The sequence below is a fragment of the Urocampus carinirostris genome, chromosome 1 (assembly GCF_059441175.1).
Source record: "Urocampus carinirostris isolate Australia breed hairy pipefish chromosome 1, RoL_Ucar_1.0, whole genome shotgun sequence".
NCBI classification, from domain to species: Eukaryota; Metazoa; Chordata; class Actinopteri; order Syngnathiformes; family Syngnathidae; genus Urocampus; species Urocampus carinirostris.
This window is the reverse complement of record NC_142349.1, coordinates 47,470,890-47,492,717: the sequence shown is the minus strand read 5'-3', so window position 1 is coordinate 47,492,717 and position 21,828 is coordinate 47,470,890. Positions and strand designations below refer to the sequence as shown.

The window sequence follows — 21,828 nt, the reverse complement described above, 5'->3', positions numbered from 1 at the left end:
TCGTGTTTCAGAAGTTATTTGCAGTAACTTATTATATTTCAATCTCAGAGTTGAACTTTTGGCTCCAGAGGACGATAGACGTGGTAAAAGATTCACAGATGACTATGTTGCAAAGCATTCACTCATTGTATTTTTTACCTGGAGTGCAGAACGTCCATTTTTTTCTCTCAGTCAGTCAAATAATTTTCACTTTTATTGGAATAATGGCGTCACTTGTTCGTCTGCCTCGGTGGTCCCAGAGTGTCAGATTTCTACGTATACTGGAACACAATATGGCGTGGAGGACAAGCCAGCTTCAGCAGGGTCGGTGAGTTGAATTAGAACACAAAAATTGACGACTATTTCATTTTTTAAAGGGACACTTTGTTATATTTGATCACTAGATGTCACTGTATTGTGTAGCACATTGGTGACATCTTTTTGAAGCTTTCCTTTTTGTTATTGATTAGGTTAAAGGGCTACCAATTTCATACTAAATAATACACAGTGTCCCTTTTACGATTGGGTTCCATTGGCAGATAAATCAACCAATCACAACCAGGCACCAAAAGTTTTTCTCAATACTATTTTCTTTTTTCTATTTTCTTTTATTGTTTATTTTAGTTTATCATTCTTAGCTTCATATTGAGTTAAGTTATGCATTTGATAGTTAATGCATTTCTGCCTAGCATTCAACATTTTTTTTAATAAATGAATTGATCTTGTATTGCCAAAAAGTCTCAACCAACATTTTATAATCCACAAAGAAAGTTTTTGTCAGCGGTATTTTTATTGTTTTTAACCGTTCCAGCTCTCTGTGTTCTATTGTGTTCCTTAAAAAGGAAGTCATCTAAACTTATGTTTCTCAACTGATGGGTCAGTGGGCCTTTTCCTTTGAAAAATAATGCTAAGGAGAAGAAGAAAAAACAGAGGGTCAATTACACTCCTTAATAATGCCCTGCCGATCTCTTCTTCCTGTTCAGTCAATTGCAGTCCGGATAAGAGAGTGACCACATTTAATTTTATTTATTCAATTTTATTTTTCTTCCCATAAAAATACTACAGAGAGAGTTAATGATAGGGGGAAGGGAAAGTGTAAAAGGAAAAGGCATTCGGTTTTATCATATGCCACTGTCCTGAAATCTATGAATAAGCGCACAAAAAAAGCACAACAAGCAAAAAAGTGTTCCGAGGATGTATCTGAAGAACGTTAGATAAAAACATTAATAATGAATACATTTTATATTAAATTATACAAATCTAATTTGTTAATGATTTTAATCATAACCCCACATATTTAACAATGTGGTACCATGGGGAAAAATAGAATGATGATGAATCGATACGAATGCCTTTTCCTATGTCATCTACAACCTGCGACCTGGGTTTGATTCCTGTTCAGTTTAATGTTGTGTTTGGTCATCAATAATTTTCAATTGGTCAATCATTGCCTAAATACAATACTCTCAGGGTTCATACAAGTGCTTGAAATCCTTAATAATGCTTGAATTTAAATGTTGTTTTTTCAAAGATTGAAAAGTGCTCAAATTTTGGGTGAAGTGCTTGTAAATACTTGAAATTGTTGCAATGTCTTCATCAAGTCTGCTTAAAAATGACGCTGACACTGCTCTTTGTCATTGCATTTCTTCCCTCCTGATTAACGGCAGCCGGCATTTTTTCTCATGGCATTGTCCTATGAAGCATCATCTTCCCCCTTAGGGTCACGCCTAAAAGGATCGGTGCATACTACACCTGAAGAGCGCACTACGAAACGTGTGGTAGTGCATGGATTATGTATCAGTTATGAATATTTATTTTGGGCCGTGCAAAAAGTAGGGTATTGTTTCCCAGTGGTAAATTGTAATGGGAAACCTTCCTGCAACTGAAAATTTTAATATCACTGTAATTTCTGCCGAAACCTACTTGCCTGTTTGTTTTAATAACAAATATATTTGCAATTTTCTTAACTTGATAAGTCTTAATACATCGCAATAGTAAATTGCAGGTTTATTTGTGGCTCTGCAAATATCAAGATACACTTATTTTAATATTTAATGGTACAGGAGATAATTGGCTTTGAAAGTTGTTAAAAAGTGCTTTATATTTGGCTATAAAAAAGGTGTACTAACCCTGTACACTACCCTAAAATCTCATGTATAACGCGCTCCTAACTTTCATTTTCTTTTTGACCCCCCCAAATTATTTTTTTTCATATGTGGCCCAGTGCCACCACTGATCTAAACACACTCCAACTTGTGTGGTTGTGTGACATGCCAGATGTCTGCATGTGGACCAACCTCCATGCCGTCCGTCTCTAAGCAAAAGCTACGTCCATGGCACGTCCACCATCTCGCTGCTGTCCATGACAATGGGCCAGAGCCTGGGGGCCGCCGTCACACGTTGGCCTGATCGTGAAGCCGTCGTCTTCCTGCAGGACAACGTCAGGAAAACCTTTGAGAGCTTTCAGCTGGACGTATGACCGCAAGGGAATGGCTACGCAATGATGTCTTTATGATAAAGTGTAGATTTGCAGGTGGAACAGGTGGCGGCAGGTCTCCTGGCTTTGGGCCTGCGACGGGGCGATCGTTTGGGAATTTGGGGACCCAACACGTACGAATGGATCCTCTTCCAATTTGCCGCTGCTGCGGTGGGGATCATTCAGGTCAGGAGATGAAGACCGTTCTACATGAACAAGCAAAACTTTGAACTGTCAAGTTTGGTTAAAACCTGAAACCAAAGCAATTTTCAAATTTTGATAGCAAGAGCAAAATGGCCACCCACTGTGATGGATTTTTATTTTGCATTCATTATATCTATATGTCATTGGTATATTTTAATTATTTTCGGAGACAATGCATTTTGAAGACAGTCCATCTCGTCTTTGACTAGCTGAACTCTGACGACATAAAGAACACCAGCACCTGAGCAAGAAAATCACCATATTGGTTTACAAGTTCATTGGTCGAAAATGTTTTGCGTGTTTTAAGCAAAGTTTTGGTAGTTTTTGTGGAGAATTCCGAGGCGTTGTAGGTGCAGGTAGGTGCAGCAATGGTACAACAATAGGCGAGCACCCAGAATGGGAAAAAATAACACACAGAGAGCCAACAGGGTCTAAACAAGTTGGAACACGGCAGGCTGGCGGGCTTTTAAAAAAGGCTAACCGGGACCGATTGGCAGGAAAATGGGAAGCTGGCGGATTATAAGCATCCAGTAAGCAGCCAGGATAGCAGGGAGTCAGCAACACAAAAAAAAAAAAAAACGAACACAGCAACAAACAAAAACCCAGTTGCAAATATACCAAATGATCATGACAGGCTAGCCGTATGTTATAGATGATGAACTCGGATTGATTGGCTGAAAAAAAAGGGAGGCTGGCTGACCGGAAACATGCTGTAAGCAACCCGGATAACCGTGCAAATAACAAAAAACTACCACAGCAACAATCACTGACCCAGCCAGAGAAAAATACAATAAGCATGGCAGGCTAGCGAGCTAGCCAACTGCTAATGGGGCTAACATAGGCCAAACAAAATTGGAGCTATGTGGACAATATTATATTCATTGTAAGACACACGGAGTCTAAAGTCAGCTCATTCATGATGCACGTGCAAGTACGCGCATTTCTTCTACGTGCTTGAATAAACTCTTTTTCATCGTTTTGGGGTTATGTTGTTGGCATATTGACTGTATTCGAAACAGGTATTTTCTTTATTTCCCCATGTGACACTGACAAAAAAAACTGTGGGTACAAGCATGACATCACTCTCCAGCACCCCACTACCACATTCTTCGAAACTAATATCTTCTGCTCCGAACAGCTCTGTTTAAAGTAAAATAATAGAAGATAGACAAAGACGAAAAATAAACATAATGGTTCTTTTAACTCAGTTGGGCATTAATGAGAAAATGTTTAGCTTTCACCTTTTCTAAAGACACCTCTAAGGATACACCTCAGCTTTACTACTGCTAAGGTCCCTAATGTTTATCCCTGTGAAACAAGTAACATTTTTTTGTGACAGGTGTCCTTGAACCCGGCCTATCAGCTCAAAGAAGTGGAATTCACACTCAAAAAGGTTGTTTTATTCTCACTTTCATAAACATGTTTATTGACGTTTTTGTTGTGCTGCAGGTGCAGTGCAAAGCTGTAGTTTGTCCCAAAAGCTTCAAGACACAGAAGTTTTGCGAGATGCTGCGAGACATCTGCCCTGAGATCAACACGTCGCAGCCTGGAGACATCCGCAGCTCCAGGTGATATCAGTTTTTTTTCTGGGGGTGGGATTGATCATCATTCACATGAGGGGAGCCCCCTTATGATTTATGCATTCAGGTTGCCAGACTTGCGCATGGTGATCGTGATAGACAGCCGGGAAGAGGGCATGCTACATGTGGACGACGTTTTCCAAGCGGCGGAAAGTCGTCATCGGAGCCAGCTGAAGCAACTTCACACCAAACTGTCCTGCGACGACCCCATCAACATCCAGTTTACCTCTGTGAGTTAGGCCTCCTTGTGCTTTTGAGGTTCTGACCAATCATGGCGTCACCAATTGCTTTCTTCAGGGTACCACTGGCAACCCCAAGGGCGTCACGCTGTCCCACCACAACGTAGTCAATAACGGCTATCTTGTGGGGCTCCGAGCCGGCTACGATTGGAGGGTAAGCGCTAATTGTTTATATACAGATCCAAGAGCGGTTCAGGACAGTGGTCCTCTACTTTTTCTGTACCTCGGACCGGTTTAATGTCTGACAACATTCTTCCGGCCTTATAATAATGTTAGTGTTGATAAAACTACGAATAATAATGTTAAGTCATATTTATTTGTATAGCCCTAATAACAAGAAGTCCAAGAGGGCTGTACATACTATAGTTTACTTTTAAATATACAACAACACAAGGAAAAAAGTGACATAAAATAAGAAAAAAATAATAAAGTTAATATTTTTATTCAAACACATTAATCTAAAAACAACGGTAAAAATAACATTTATAAATCTACAAAAAAAATTACAAAAATACAAAACAATTTAACCTCTTTTTTGCACGAATGAGCCGGCCCTTGAGGTTGAACGCAGGGATCCGATCCCCACCTATCAACAGCTGGTTCCGTCCTCTCGGGATTCAATACATAACCACTTCAAAATACACTCATCACAGAAACATCATGATCATTCTGACATAAGGTAACCCAAAACTATAAAAACGGAATAGCTCACCGAAAAGCGCTGGGAATTTCTACTCATGACACGATTCCCCGCTAATGTGCTATGGTCACAGTCCAGTGATAATAATAGTCATAATATTAATAATAAGAATGATATTAATAATAATTAGCCTTAATTTACCTCGTGACCTCTAGTCAGGAACCTTTTTGACCCTAAGAGCCATAAAAGCAAAAATATTTAGATTTTTTTTAGAGAAAGCCCCACCATATATTTTAAGACAAAATACAACATAACCGCTAAACCTGCTCTACAGACAATAGCTAATTCTTCAGCGCAATTTATTTCAGATCATTTTGATAAAATCTATGAAATAATAATTATGCCAGAGCTTGTGTCCCATATTTATATAAATATACCACTTAAAATTGGTCTTTCTCCCACAGTTGAGTTTGAGTTTGTCTTATTTGTCCTAAATAAGGGTTTCAAAACAAGCTGCAAGCAAAGTTCTTTTGTAAAAATTTCACAAAGAACTGCAATCGAGGATACCAACGTATAAAGATTCAGTGCAGACAGCGCTGGGCAAAAGAAAAAGAGCCAGAGGTTTCCGACCCCTGCTCTAGACCACTAGGGCTGTAAATGACGTAGGAAAAAGAATTAGGTTACGTAGGCGCTACATAACAATCCACACAAGCCATCCCTGACGAGCCTGTATCTTACCAACGCCTGAACCATTTCCTATAAAATGAATGACCTGGAGCTGCAAATCGTGGAAAACCACTACTATAGTGACTCTTGTATTTTAATAGCGAAAGAGACCTGGCTCAATCGAAGTATCCCAGATGCTACTATGCAGCTAGCCGGCTGCTCTCTACATCGCTTTCTTAGACTGAAAAGAGATGCCCTCCAATTTTGTTGATATATTGTATAATAAAGACTGTTTATTCACTCATTCAGCCATTCAACTGGATTAATGTGTTTTGTTTTTGTAAGACGATGAAGGCGACAATGTCGCGTGAGGTGTTTGGTATTTTTAATGTAATTAAAGATATTTATTCATTAATCTATTTATTTTTAATAAATCAGCCGGCATATTATACATCTATATTTGTTAATTTGTTAAATGAAATGAAATGAAATGAAATGATCTGCATTTATATAGTGCTTTTCAAGTCAAGACTTCCCAAAGCGCTTTACAGTGTGTTTTACATTTCCCAATATGGCCATGTAAGGCGCTAACCTGCTTATTGGGGGCAATAGGGGTTCAGTGTCTTACCCAAGGACACTTCGACATGTAACACGGAGGAGCCGGGATTCGAACTGCGATCTCTTGATCCCAAGACAATCCCATGTTAGGGTATATATTACATGTTATTGATATTTAATAAATATTTTTTGGAACGCAACTTTTGCTAAAAAAGAGGGATTATTGTAATTGTAATCTGCTGCCACCTACTGATATAGATGACTGTTAAAAGTTATTCAACTGATAACTGGAAGAAGCCAGATACTGTCCACTAGACAATGTTTCACGACACACTAGTGTGCCTCGGCAGACTGGTTGAACAACACTGAATTAGAGCAGTTTGCTAATGTTTTTCTTTTTCCTCATCAGCCTCAAGTGCGGGTGTGTATGCCCATGCCCTTGTACCATTGCTTCGGTTCAGTAGTGGGAGGCATCTGCATGGCTCTGTACGGCACAACGCTGGTCTTTCCGTCCACCTCCTACGACTGCAAAGCCAATCTGGAAGCCATTCAAAAGGAAAGGTAACAAATGGTTCTACAACTCATCTAATAAGTTCGTAAAGAGATACGATTAGTTTGGGGATTTGAGCTGCGGATGGATTTGATCAGAATTGTTTTGCTCCAAACATTTCACACTTCTTTGTTTAACCGCATTACCAACCAATTGTTGAAAATATTATTTATGTTAAGATTGTTATTACTTTGCATATCGGTACAGAGCAAAAATACACATTAACAGTGACTTATATTAGAAATTAGGTAGTATGGATGTAAAAGCTAAAACGAAAATTTATAAATGAGTAAAATATGTTTACATTTCTCGTGTACTTTGATACGACCTCCAGAAGTAATTCAACATGTATTTTTGGAGTATTTCCATAGCCGTATTTTTGTCATATTTCTTTAGTATTTTTGTAATATTATTGTAGTGGTCTTTTGGAGTGTTTTTGGAGTAAATAATTCTGTAGTAGTATTTTTGTAGTCTTTCTGTATTATTTTTTAATTTTCAGAATGAAAGCAGAATATTCACTGTTTTCAAGCACTATATTGGATATTTAGTTTTGTAGTTATTGTGTAGTATTTTGGTTGTATTTCTGTAGGAGTATTTTTGAGTGGACACACTAAGTGACAATAATGTCGGCACCAAAAAAGTTAACAGCTCTTGGGGCCCCTCTAGTGGTTGCGAGGCCCTAAGCAGCCGCTTAGCTCGCTTATGCCTTGGGCCCGGCTCTGGGTGTCGTGCTAATAAGACGATGAAGGCAACTATGTCGTGTGAGGTGTTTGGTATTTTTAATGTCATTAAAGATGTTTATTCATTTATTTATTTATTTTTGATAAATCAGCCGGCATATTATATACACAGTATCCAGTATCTCTCAAAGAGGATTTCATATACTGGAACGGTGATATTTTAAAATATTAGATTAACGTCTGTGCAAAAATAATTTTCAAATAAGTATGTAAATTGTGTAAAAATACGTAAAGAAAGTTGTACATTCACTTGGCCTCTGAATGTAATCATAGATAAAATTATTTGACAGTATTTGTTACCAGTCAGATACCACTTGAAATAAATATTAATAATTTAAAACTATTATCGGTGAATGATAATTTAATGTTTACCAATCTTTTTTAAACAAAACGTTGATCGTTCAACATGTCTTTTCTCTTGATTTTTTTGACATTATTTTCACAAGTTTAAGAGAAATCACTATATAAATGAAGTCTCAAATCTCCAATAACAGAAAATTCCATTTTTAATCTTGTGGGGTTTTTTTTAACAGAACATTTTTGTGCGCAAAACAAAAAAAAACATTTCTGCAGAGAGTACGGGACTGAAAAGGGTGCAAGAAATGCAGTGCTCGGTTAACACTTAAAATGCAATCACTTCTTTAATAACTTGCTCAGAAACAGTTTGTGGCTTCTTGCATTGAAGGTGCAATTTCATCTACGGCACACCCACCATGTTCACAGATCTACTGGGCCTGTCCGATCTGGACATGTACGATTTGTCCTCAATGGAGGGAGGTAAGACAACTCTTGGGGGCTCCCTGCAATTTCAGATTCCCGCATATTCGTATGAGCAAAATATGTTGCTATGCTGTTGTGTCCAAGGCATCATTGGGGCTTCCCCTTGCTCCCCACACCTCGTGGCAGACGTCAGGAAAAAGCTTCACTTGAAGGAAATCATGGTGAGATAAACCGGGTGTTTCAAAAAGTCCGATATCTTTTGAGATGTACCGTATTTTCCGCACTATAGGGCGCACCGGGTTATAAGGCGCACCCCAAAAAATAGTTTTTGGTCCTATATCTTCCATAGATAAGGCGCACCGGATTATAAGGCGCTACAATGGGAACGTGGACAAAAGAGTCAGATGATTCAGTCAAACTGATTACCCCTTTAACATTCCCAAAGCTTGCAAAGAAGCAAATACGTGTCGTAGACACGTGCGGATGCGGTGTCCGTACGATGTGACTTAAATGCGTCATTTCAAATATCATTCGGAAGGTTGAAGTCTTGGGATTCAAGAAATGCCAAACATTTCTATGTTTCTATTTTCTTTTTCGCTCACAACTTTACTGTGCATATGACAATAAACACTTGGAATTGAGTTTAATTCACTCAACTCATCACAGCAACATCAAGATCGTTCTAAAACAAGATACCGGGAAAATATAAAGCCGCATAACTGACCTAAGTTCTCACGTTCAATAATGATACGCAATCATGGTCTTCTTACAACCGTGAGTGAAGTAAATCCAGGAGAGTAGAATATTTACAAATACAGACTAATGAAACATGTTTCTTTATGGCGTACTTTAGCAAGCTTGCTACGCCATTGCTAAACTCGGCCGATTGCAGGGTTTGTTTTGGCCATCTAGCCAATCCGAGGCTCCGAATAACTTCAGCCAATAGCGATCGATTTAACGGATGATTGACACATCTTTTTTGGCCAATTGCAGGGTTTGTTTTGGCCCTCTAGCCAATCCGAGGCTCCGAATAACTTCAGCCAATAGCGATCGATTTAACGGATGATTGACACATTGGTTAGCCAATGAAACGCCGGTATATAAATCCCAGCATACACCGCGGACTTGCTACGCCATTGCTAAACTCGGCCGATTGCAGGGTTTGTTTTGGCCATCTAGCCAATCCGAGGCTCCGAATAACTTCAGCCAATAGTGATCGATTCAAATGATGATTGACACATTGGTTAGCCAATGAAACGCCGGTATATAAATCCCAGCATACACCGCGGACTACTCCACGTTCGGGGTAAAATCGAGTCGGCGGCTGTTGAGTAAGTTGCGAGACCTTGCGAATTTAATATTGAGCCACATATAAGGCGCACTGTGTTATAAGGCGTATGGTCAGCTTTTGAAACAAATTAAGACTTTTAGGTGCGCCTTATACTGTAGTGCGGAAAATACGGTAAATATCACAGAAATTACAAGGACTAAGGCAAATCAAATGCAAAAGTACAGCCAAGTCAAATTTGTATAGCCTTTAAGCACAAAATGTCTCAAAAGACTGTACAAGTCACAATGACGCCATCCCCTGATCTGAAACCAACATGCAGGCAAGGAAAAACTCAAAACCTCAGCTCGAGGTAAATAAAAAAACCTTAAGAAGGGGTTTCACAAGGGGTAAACCCCCTTCCAGGATGACCAGGGTGCAATAGATTTAGCATTGGGTAAGAGTACACAAAACATAGTGAACATCAACAAGAGATGGGTAACAACAATGGGTGATATGTTGACATTCGTCCAAAAGTACATGACAGCAACAACGCAGCTCCCATCTCTGCCGGTTGGTCGATGCAGGCATTGACATGTTTCAGGTCCAGACGCTGGTCCACTGACTCATCTTGAATTGTCCTTCTCACTCGTATCAGTCGGAAAAAGACAGAAGAAGAAAGGTTTGAGGTGGTCATCAATCACAAGCTATTGAATAATAGTGGGTCTTATGTCTCGATTTAAAAACTTCTACTGAGGTTGCAGATTTTATCTCTGGAGGCAGAGCATTCCACAGCGGCGAGGCCCGATGGAGAACGCTCTCGAGCCTGCAGACTTCTTCTTGGCTCTTGGGGTCACAAGTAGACCAGCCTTTTCCGAGCGGAGGCTCCGTGCAGGAACATAGGGGGAAACCAAATTTGAGAGATAAGAGGGCGCAAGTCCATGCAACCATTTGTATGTTCGTGAGAGAACCCTAAAGTCACATCTTGAGCGGACTGGGAGCCAGTGCAAGTAGGCCAATATAGGAGTGCTAAATATTAATGCTGAAGATGTATTCTTCCAAATCTAAATGAGAAATTAGAAACTGTGGATTACGTAAAGGATTTCACAAAAGTTCAATATGCACAGATGCCTGAGACACGGCATACATCAAGTTGGTAATCGAGCTCTTGCCAAACACGCTGAGGCATATCAAGTCCTGAATTGATTATTTGCTTGAGTTCTTTGATGTTTGCAGGAAGAGGGGGGGACAAACACTTTTCTTTTCACGTAGCCCTCGAGTAAAAATTCACAACGTGTCAGTGGCATGCCGTAGATTTAATACCAAGGTTTTCTGCTTCTGTCTAAAGCAGGGGTCGGGAACCTATGGCTCGCGAGCCAGATATGGCTCTTTTGATGATAACATATGGCTCACAAATCTGGCTCGCAGATTTGGGTTTAAAAAAATTATCGTTTGCTTAAATGCATCCATCGACTTTCTATTGATCATGTCTTGTGCAGAGTTGCAGTTGCACGAGCGATTGTCTATTTTAATTGGATGATAATACCCGATGTTGGCCATTACTGGGGGGCACGGGTACACGCCCCCTTTTGCGTCCATTGGCACTTGGCCGTTGGTCATTAGCTCAAAGCTAACTCTTCGACGGAGAAGATGGCGAAACGAAAAAAAGATGATGAATATCGTACATTTCAGGACGAACAGCCCGAAGAATTTGCCTTTGTGAAGAGGTATGCCTAATTTGCTATGACAAAATTGCATCGATGAAACAGTCGAATGTTAAGCGGCACTTCGACACACGCCATGCCCCCTTTGCACGGTCTGCTTTTGCAGAGCAATGTGCGCTGGTTGTCAAGAGGAAAGGTGCTCAGCCGTTTTACGGCTTGCCTCAACGAAATACGGATTTTTCTTGAAACGAAAGGCAACGAGCATCCTGAGGTAGCGAAAACTGAGTGGCTCCTCAAGTTTTATTATCTCGTCGATATTACCGAACATCTAAACCAGCTCAACGTTAAAGTGCAAGGCGTTGGAAATACAGTGTTATTCCTTCAACACGTTGTGTTTGCTTTTGAAAACAAGCTGGAGCTCTTGATCAAGGATTTTGAAACAGGTCGCTTACTACATTTCGAAAAACAGAGTTTACAGAGGCATACACAACAAGTGAGCCCACTCAAAGAAGACGCATTAATGGTGAGTATTATAACATCATTATTTAAAATAATAAATTAAGACGCTTGTTATGCTCACATTTAATTGAATTCAGTCTTAAAATATATTATATGGCTCTCACTGAAACACATTTCCAAAAATTGTGCTTTTATGGCTCTCTGAGTCAAAAAGGTTCCCGACCCCTGGTCTAAAGTAACGGTGTGTCATTTGAGAACGAACGGACTCTGTAAGCTTACTCTTGGAAGTGAAAATTCCTATTTTATCTGTAAATACTTGGGTGGAGACAAAGTGATTTGGAATGACCACCGGCCTCGCCGCGTGCTCGGTTATCTAAATCCGACAGTGCAGATCCGCTAGGGGAGCCGGCAACGTGGACTGCGCGAAAGGGAAATGGGGTGTGGGACGAGAAGTACTCTGCGCAGATGCGTGACACGTAAAACCTGTCTTTTGTAACAAAGTCCAAGTTGAACAAGACTGTATACACAGAGACAGAGAAGAACTATCATGGGTGGATGATAGGAAAAAGTCATCTGGGTTTCGATCCTAACGTATGCCGTGTCTCAGGCGGCGCTCATTTTAAACATGTGTGAAATCGTTCCCATTATCCAGATGCGTTTGACCAGCTCATCGAAATTTCAAAGAATAAATCTTAGGATCTTCAATTTTGCTACTGCTTAATATCTTTTACCTTGGTCATGTAATTTCGGATATTTACATCTCAAAGGATAACACATTTTTTGAAACAACTTGTACTTTTGGGAGCACGATGATGCCATTCAATGATGCCCGCTTGTTGATCAGATCGGCTATGGTACCACAGAAAACAGCCCGCTCACCTTCTTGGGTTTCCCACTCGACAACGACGAACTCAAACTCAACACGGTCGGCTGCGTCTTGCAACATGTTGAAGTCTGTTCTATTTTTTATACTGTACATATAATTTTAAATATGGAAAAATGTTAGTCATTTTTGGGATTTAAAAAAAACTATGTTTCACGGCAGGCCAAGGTGGTGGACGTGGACACGGGTGAGACAGTCCCACTTGGGTCCTTGGGGGAGCTGTTGATTCGAGGCAGCTGCGTAATGCACGGCTACTGGGAGGAACCCGAAAAAACCCTGGATGTGCTGGGCCCGGACCGTTGGTACAGGACCGGGTGAGACCTCCAATACCACCCATATCTCCAGTCAAGTCAAGTCATGTTTATTTGTATAGTCCTTAATCACAAAGAGTCTCAAAGGACTGCACAGACCACAGATTATTGCAAACCACAGGCTATTATTACAACATCCCCTGATCTAAAACCTACCTGAGGGCAAGGAAAAACTCGAGTCAAGTCATTTTTATTTGTATAGCCCTAAATCACAAAGAGTCTCAAAGGGCTTCACAGATTATTACACTATATTACACAGACTATTTTTCAGCCGACGAGAAGAGTAGGTTATTCATATGCTATGGAGTAGAAGTGAGTTTTAGGTTTAGATTTAAACATTTCCACTGAGGTTGCAGATCGGATCTCAGGGGGAAGAGCTCGAAAACCTCAACACGAGGAAAATGAAGAAACCTTGAGAAGGGACCGCACATGAGGTAATCCCCCTTCCAAGATGACCAGGCTGGAATGGATGTTGCAATAACAAATACTACACAGATATTGTCAACATAAAATATAGGTTATTCAAATGCTATAGAATAGAAGTGTGTTTTAAGCTTAGATTTAAACATATCCACTGAGTTTGCAGATCAAATCTCAGGGGGAAGAGCATTCCACAGCAGTGGGGCTCCGGTGCTGTCAGAGACACACCATAGATACTTTTAAATGCATTGAACTGAACTGCAACAAGTTCAGGGTGTCCCCTGCCCACTGCCCAAAGATGCCTGGGATGGGCTCCAGTACCCCCACGACCCTACTGAGGGCAAGCGGTGCATTCAGTATATGGATGGATGGATAAACCAAATTGAGTTAGTCCTTATTTGCATTCCACTAGAGGGTATATGTGTACTTCTTCTCTTTAAGCTGTTGTGCTAGGTCACACCAGTGTGAGTCCTTTTCTTGTGTTCAGTGATGAGGGTGTTACAGAAAACAGTAATTTGTTACAGTCATTAGTTACTTCATTTAGAAAGTACCCCCTAGATTACTGACTAGTAACTCTGAAAGTAACTATTTATTGACAACGTTGCACAACATTGTGTTGGCTGAACTCATTCCCATAATGCTCAATTCAGTGTCACATTTTACTATAATTGAATGGAGAATTATGTTGATAAGTTCCATGGTGCCACGTTTTACAATGTTGTAATGTAGCATTATGGAAGTGAGTCCAGCCAAAACAATGCTGTGGAACAATTGACCAGTCACGTGCGCCTTCAAGTTAAAAAAGGCAAGACAACGTTGTTCTATGAGTAAAAATTGAGTGAGATAAAATCTAATGTTTTTCCCCATTTCATCTCGACCCTCGTAGTAACTCAGTTTATACGGGCTTATATTCATTGTTGTTATCATGGTTATTATTACAAATGATATTAGCGGCCTGGTACTAGCCTGCTGCCTGATGGTTGCCAACCACTGTTCTTTGGGACTGGTGACAGATTCTGTATTCATGTCAGTGGTTTCGGTTTTGATTGTGGTTCCAGGTCAAAGCCAACTGCCGAATATGTTGTTTTTGCTTGCAGGGACGTAGCGAGCCTGAACGCGCTGGGCTACTGCTCCATCAGGGGCCGCATCAAGGACATGATCATCCGAGGGGGCGAGAACATCTACCCCGCAGAGGTCGAGCAGTTTCTCTACACCCATGACAAAATACATGAGGTCCAGGTACGAACCCTAACTGCTAACTTTTGTGTCAGCCTCATTTTTCAATACGGTCATGTAAAAGCTTAAATGTGTTGCATGGAGTTAAAAGAATATTTCAATGTCGTGTCCAAGGTGGTGGGTGTGAAAGATGAGCGTCTCGGAGAACAAGTGTGCGCTTGCATCAGGCTCAAGGAAGGACAAACGTGCACAGCTGAGGAGATCAAAACTTTCTGCAAAGGACAGGTGATGACCCACACCGCCCATGGTTTGGACTTGCCCGCACTTATGCTTCCTTCCTTCTAGATTTCGCACTTCAAAATCCCTCACTACGTGGTGTTTGTGGACAGCTTCCCCATGACCGCCTCCAGAAAAGTAAGAAAGGGTACTTTTATGTTACAGACTACAGTGTATATTAATATGTCGAAAGTATTATGATTATTCATAATTTAGGTCAATATTTGAATTGATTTTAAGATCTTCTACCAGAAGCAGCCTTGCCCTGGTTAATGGTACTGAAAATATCAAAATCATGCTACGGTGACATTTGTGTCATATATTTGTATACAATGCATATATTATATATATATATATATATATATAAAAATATATATATATATATATATATATATACTGGTAATACTATATATATACTATATATACAATGGTAATACTTTTTAAAACATGAATCAGGGATGTGATTTTTCCGACTATAGTCGGAATTCCGACTTTTTCACTTGCGCTTTTTCACTTGCGCAGCAAACAAATTAAAAATCCGACTGGCTCACTCTTACCTTTATTGCTCTGGCGCATCCTGGCGGCCGTTAGAAAAATTGCATAAATTGGCCGCATCGTTACACAAGCTGAAGGGTCTGAACTGCATTTGAACTGACCCTGCAGTATTTACAAAAAAATCAGGTATTTGGGCAAATCATTTTCTTATTTAAATCTTCTAATGATGTTACTTAAATGATTAATTTAAGCATGGTTTTGGAAGAGTAAATTGCTTAAAACCCAGGAGCTTACGGGGAGAAAACGTCTGAAACCTAGCCGGGGGTTTCGGTAGGAAAACGGATTTTGTACATACACAAGCCGCACCTGCATATTAGCCGCATGCGCCCACATTGAGAAAATGCAACACTTAAATTAACCCATACCCGACACAGTCCAAAAATCACAGCCGGCAAAATGAACGGAGAATGATACCGGTACTTAAGGTTTGATGCAGACCTGCAGAGTGCGGGTGCCCGTTGAAAGTAATCCAAGGAAAAAAGGGTATATTTCCAAAGCTAAGGGTGGGAAAAATATATATCCACTATTGTCGGCCGCATCCACAAACACGTCTCACCTTTACCCCACTTCCCGTCAGCCCGCATTTGCCCCGCCCCTTCTTTCTCATTTGCTCGTGCAAAACATATCAGAATAAGTTTCTAAAATAAATACATTACAAAAATATATAGTTGCAAATACATATTATACATGGTTACACATATTTACAAAGAAAGACGGTACACCGAGAGAGTTTTCAAAGCTTTAATAATAATATTATAACTTTCATCCCAAACCGTGCCTGTGAAGGGTAGCAAAACGCTACTAGCAACACGCTCGTGACACAGTGGACAGATCTGTAAATAAAAACATACCGTACGTGTAGAAATCACGGTAAACCGTCCTCATCTTCTTCCTTATAACTGACGTCATCAAAGTCGTCTTCCTTCAGTATGGGAAAGAGACTTTGTCATATGGACGTCGTCCCATGCTCCCTTATTCAAAAACACGCTAGCAACACCCTCGCAAAATAAAGTATAGGTGCAGTAGTTCTGTTTCCTTCTTTATTGGACTGCTCCATTGCGTTTAGCTTGAAAGTTGCATAATGTGCCTTTCTTTTTGCAATTTGCATGATGAGGATATGTTTACGCTAGTTTGATTTGTGCACAAGCTAAGAAGTTGCAGTCTTCCTCGGCGCATATATTCCACCGGTCTAAATTACATAAATTAGCCGCACAACTGAATAAGCCGCAGGGTTGAAAGTTTGGGGGAAAAGTAGCGGCTTATAGTCCAGAATTTACCATATTTCAGACACTGGTGATAGATTATATCGTTTATCTTATTTTCGAATCAATATTTTATTTTAAGAATGACATATTTTTGTTTTATATCACTAGGTGGCACTAAATAATACACAATGCCCCTTCAAGATTTTGAGAAAGGATTCATGATTTCTAGTTTCAATTTCTTTGGCTTATTGTGAACACGAGGCCAGTAAGAGATCTGCTTTATATTTCTAGATCAAAAAGAACCAATTAAAGGTGGACGTGGAGAAGCATCTGGGCTTGTAGTTACTTGGGAAACTCCAGGAACAAAGGACAGCACTAATTTGAAGAAGCCACCATGGAATGAGATCACAAGAAGACATCATGTTTTTCGTAGCTCTCATGTGAAAGAAAATCATCCCTTAAATGCTTTTGTGTGTTTATTGTTTTAATCGTCCCTGAATGGTTGATTGTAAAGTAGTGCTGGTCAAAATTCTAATTATTAATTAATTTCCCTTCATATCTGGCGTTAATTTAGATTAAAATGCCTTTTTTTTTCGTTTCACATTTCATCACTGACACTAAGGTTTGGAAGAAACCCGGACATTGCCATTGAGGGTTGAAAACATTCAGGGTTCGCATGGGTGTTTGAAATCCTTGAAAATGCTTGAATTTTAATGTAGTATTTTCAAAAGTTGAAAGGTGAAGTGCTTAAAATTCTTGCCATGTTTCTCAACAAGTGAGCTTGAAAATGAGACTGACACTGTACCTTTCCCTAAATAAATAATTCAGGTTTCTGGTTCCCGGGTTTTAACGAACTTAAGACCTTATTGGAACGCAGAAAACTCTGGATTACTGTGTACAGTGGCTTGCCAAACTATTCGCCCCCCTTTTGACCTTTTGCCACATTTCAGACTTCAAACATAAAGATGTAATACGTTAATTTATTTTAAGGAATCAACAATAAGTGAGACATAATCACGTAGTGGAACACACTTTATTGGATATTTAAAAAAAAAAAAAACAAATAAAAATCCAGCTTTAAACTTCTCCATAACAGTATCTCTGACCTGCCTGGTGTGTTCCTCGTTCTTCATGATGCTCTCTGCGGTTAAAATGGACCTCTATCACAGTGCAGGTTCATCTATACAAAGACTTAATTACACACTGGTGGATTCCATTTATCACCGTTAGTCATTTAGATCAACATTGAATCATTCAGAGATCCTCACTGAACTTCTGGACAGAGTTTGCTGCACTGAAAGTAAAGGGGCTGAATCATTTTGCAGACCCACTTATTCGTTTTTTATTTGTTAAAAAAGTTTAAAATATCCAATAAAGTTCGTTCTACTTCATGATTGTGTCCCACTTATTGTTGATTATTCACAAGAAATTACAGTTTTATATCTTGATGATTGAAGTCTGAAATATGGCAAAAGGTCACAAATTTCAAGGGGGCCAAATAGTTTCGCAAGCCACTGTATGTCCCTATGTTTGGCCAAACGTCCTCCTACAATAACAGCTCAATGTTTCCCTCTTCACTTTCTTATTAAATTATATCTGATTATTATATGAATTTGACCGATAAAAGATTCCCAAGAAAATAAATCTGTTTCTATGTTTTCCACATCTTACTTTTTTACTTTTCTCATAAAAAAGGTCAATGTGTACATGCTTCATGCTATAATGTTGATCTCTTGCAGTATTTGTATTTAAGAAATGTACATGTAACTGCATACATGTATTTCAAAGGTGGCACTTTTTAAAATCGTGTTTTTTCAAACTGCACTTTGGCTTAGTAGCTAATGATTTCCGGGTCGACGTTGTCTTTCTTTTTGTGGTCAATGATTACTCGAAGGGTGATTAAATGGTGTTCCAAAGTCAACCAAGTGTCCACTCTTTTTCCCGGGGGGCTAGAGAGTAGACGCACCGGACGTGTCCCCAAGGATTTATTCGTGCCCCCTTTTTGAATAATGTCGCCTCTAGTTTGTCTGTCACGCTGCTTTTGTAGTGCCAACTTTGCACACTGTGTTGAGCTCAGCGTGGCATGGAGGTTCAGTTTGCTTCAGCAGAATCGGTAAGTGACCTGACGAGACCCTGACAAGTCATGTTATTCCCAAATTTGCTTTCCAGGAATTCTTGTTAGAGCATGTATGCATGGAAACACTTTTTACTATGGTATTATAAATGTCGATACAATTATATAGTGCTGTGAAAAATGACCCCCCCCCCTTCCTGAATTGTGTGTTTTTGTATGGTTATCACTCACAAAGATTTCAAATTATCAAACCAATTTTAATATCACACAGTGACAACCCAAAGAAATTCAAAATGCGGTTTTGAAATGTTCATTCCATTTATTAAGGAACAAAAAGCTCTAGTTCTATGTAAAAATAAGGTCACACCACTCCTATTGAATCTGTTAGACAAATTAGGATACAAAATCTCAAGAACAAAACTGACATGCCACAATCCAAAGAAATTCCGCAATCTATTAGGGGCCGGTCACACAGATATTTGCGGCTGAATCACGGCTAAAATTTTGCGTTTTTTTTTTTGCCCGTGGTTGCCCGCGATGGAAAATGCGCAAAATTGGCCAACCCGCTCTTCATCGGTGGTATGCCTGCAAAACACGCCGGCGACTGTTCCGCTTCCTCATCGCGTCATTTCTGCGTCATTTTCTCGTGTGGACCACGGGTATAAAAGCTCCCGAGCCGGTGTTGTGCCCAAATCCGACTCCTACGCAACACATCCACCCCCCACCCCCTTGCGTGAACGCGCATTCTGCTGCGATCGCTTTTGTGAGAAGCGTGCATTGACGTTGGTGACTTTTTTGTAGAATACGATCGCACTTTATTGTTTAAATAAACGCGTTATAAAGACTAGGATCTCCCAATTGTTATAATTAGCTCGCTTTATTGTTTTAATAAGCGTTTTATATAGAATACGATTGCTTTTGTTGGAAGCGCAGCAGAATGCGCGTTCACGCGAGGGGGGGGATTTACCGTTCGATTACGTTCACAACAAAAACAAAGACGGAATGGTTTAAGTTGTATTACATTCCCAACAAATGCAAGACGAAGTGGTTTTGGTTATATGTTCGTCATTACATTCCCTAAAAGTGAGATAAAACGAGGTAAAAGTGGGGATGCGAATCTCGACAGGGATGCATTTCTCGGATAACACCGGGCTGTAGAAATCATAACCGCTCAAGACACAGTCCAGTGAAGATCAAGATTTCAAGCTATGGCATCATTTTTATTTTATTATCTTGAAAAGAAATGTCAAGAAATAAAAATGGATTAAGACGAGGTCACTACGCTGACGGGGATCCATGTTCACCCCCTTGACGTCTCGAGCACAACTGACGTGTGCTCGGCAAGTCGCGCTGTATATACGCGGAGAAAGGCGTTTGACTGTCACACGCGTAACACGCTCATTTCACGTAATAACACCGCGATACAGGCGCAGAACATGCTATTACCATGCTCCACCCACGATTACCCGCTGAAATTTCCCGTCCTACCCATGTGTAACCACGCCCTGGTCACGGCCAGAGCACGTCGTTCCGCGTCATTTCCGCGTCATTACCTCGTGTTGACCACGTGTGCGGCACGCGCTTTAACACGTGATCAAACTTTTGAGCAGCTCAAAAGTTTTGCGCGCGGCCAACCACGTGTGAATTTCCGACCGCGAGTAAAGCACTGCTGTATCTCGTCTATATGGCGGTCTCAAAACGTCCAACAGCGCCCAATTTCTGGCCGTGGTTCAACCTTGATACGCTCGTGAAAGGCTGTGTACCCGCGCTCTGAAGAATTGAGCAGCGCAAAACTTTTTCGCGCTGCCACCCGCGCGCGAATTTCCGACCTCGTGTTAAGCACTGCTGTATCTCGTCTGAATGGCGATCTCAATGCGTCCAATAGCGTCCGCCTCAAAGGCAGAAATTTCTGGCCGTGATTCAGCCGCAAATGTCTGTGTGACCGGCCCCTTAGTCCGGAAAAGGTCACAAAGCTATTTCCAAGGCTGTAGTGCACCAGCAAACCACTGTCAGAGCCAATATCCAAAAATGGAGAAAACTGGAACAGTGGCAAACCTTCTCCGGAGTGGTCCACCAAAAAAGATTACTCCAAAAGTGCAAAAGAAGCTAGAAAAACATCCAAAAAACTGCAGGCCTTTCTAGCCTCAATTAAGGTCATGTGTTCATGACTCCACTTTAAGAAAGATACTAGCCAATAATGGCATCCACGGGAGAGTTCCAAAACACTTTCGTCATGAAAGAACACAAAGAGTCGTCTTACATTTGCCCAAGAGCATCTTGATTGACCTCAAGACCTTAGGATAGACATTATGTGGACTGATGAGTCAAACATTGAACATTTTGGTAGTTGTGCAGCCCATTACATGTGGTATTAAATTGGCTAAGGATTTGACAAAAACAACATGATGCCAACAGTAAAGCTTGGTGAAGGCAGTGTGAGTCTGGGGTTGATTTTCCAGCCTCAGGACCAGGAAAACCTGCTGTTGACAGAATCATGAATTCTGTTTTTTTACCAGAAGATTCTGAAGGAGAAGGTCAGGCCATTAGTTCGTGCCCTAAAACTCAAACGCTTTTGATTCATGCAGTTGGTAGATAGCAATGGGTCCCTTAAAACAAGGTCTAACAGGCTCAGATAAAGTTTCTTCCCCCATGTATAGGGTACACGGGTGCAAAACTGTGAAATATATATTGCCAGTTGTATTGAAAAATCATTACTTATTTATCTGCTTATTTGGGAATTTATATTGCTGCTATGTTATTGCACTACAGTGGAACTTCGGTTCTCGACCATAATCCGTTCCAGAACCCTGTTCGAAAACCGATCAGGTCGATCACCGAAAATCGTTTTTGCCATTAAAAGTAATGTAAAATCATTTGAATCCGTTCCAAATCCTTGAAGGCTTACCATGCACGTAAACATGAAGCTAACCCAGGCTAATCGTACGTTCGCGTTAGCGTAATCTTCCGTACGAAAGATTACGCTAACATGAACGTGTAAAAATAAAAAATCAGGTCGTTTACACGTCATTTAGCACTAGGGTCTCCACAACAAGTGGTGAGCGGTTAAAGGATAAAGAAAAGATTTATGAATAGGATTTCTTACCTTTGTGGTGGTCTGCAGAAGCCATGCTCTATTCCCTCAAAAGAAGGGAAACTCGCACATCTTCTTCATATTTTGCTATTATT

At 40.3% G+C, this 21,828-nt stretch overlaps 2 protein-coding genes across 3 annotated transcripts in view; both read left to right on the top strand.

The window, feature by feature from the left end:
* The first annotated feature begins 19 nt into the window (after nucleotides 1–19).
* On the top strand, nucleotides 20–18,489 carry LOC148374947 (medium-chain acyl-CoA ligase ACSF2, mitochondrial-like). The gene is made up of 16 exons (XM_088342754.1): nucleotides 20–307; nucleotides 2,257–2,452; nucleotides 2,513–2,641; nucleotides 3,999–4,052; nucleotides 4,109–4,227; nucleotides 4,307–4,469; nucleotides 4,537–4,632; nucleotides 6,752–6,903; nucleotides 8,318–8,409; nucleotides 8,497–8,573; nucleotides 12,587–12,694; nucleotides 12,788–12,939; nucleotides 14,454–14,595; nucleotides 14,707–14,817; nucleotides 14,878–14,946; nucleotides 16,860–18,489. Exons 1-16 carry the CDS (start codon nucleotides 99–101, stop codon nucleotides 16,908–16,910), a joined length of 1,920 nt encoding a protein of 639 aa, XP_088198880.1. The 5' UTR covers nucleotides 20–98; the 3' UTR covers nucleotides 16,911–18,489.
* A 44-nt stretch (nucleotides 18,490–18,533) lies between these two features.
* The window catches only part of LOC148374946 (medium-chain acyl-CoA ligase ACSF2, mitochondrial-like), an 18,137-nt gene continuing 14,842 nt past the window's right edge, over nucleotides 18,534–21,828 (top strand). For both annotated transcript variants that reach the window (XM_088342775.1, XM_088342768.1), the window contains exon 1: nucleotides 18,534–18,681. In XM_088342775.1, coding sequence (XP_088198901.1) covers nucleotides 18,578–18,681 — 104 coding nt within the window. In that variant the 5' untranslated portion in view covers nucleotides 18,534–18,577. The remainder of the gene's footprint in view (nucleotides 18,682–21,828) is intronic.

What these genes read in the sequence shown, in the direction of transcription:
- LOC148374947 (XM_088342754.1), top strand. Translation starts at nt 99, where the DNA reads ATGACTATGTTGCAAAGCATTCACTCATTGTATTTTTTACCTGGAGTG. An exon ending in CTGCGGTGGGGATCATTCAG is followed by an intron (nt 2,642 to 3,998) that starts GTCAGGAGATGA and finishes TTTTTGTGACAG; the next exon opens with GTGTCCTTGAACCCGGCCTA. An exon ending in TCAACATCCAGTTTACCTCT is followed by an intron (nt 4,470 to 4,536) that starts GTGAGTTAGGCC and finishes TGCTTTCTTCAG; the next exon opens with GGTACCACTGGCAACCCCAA.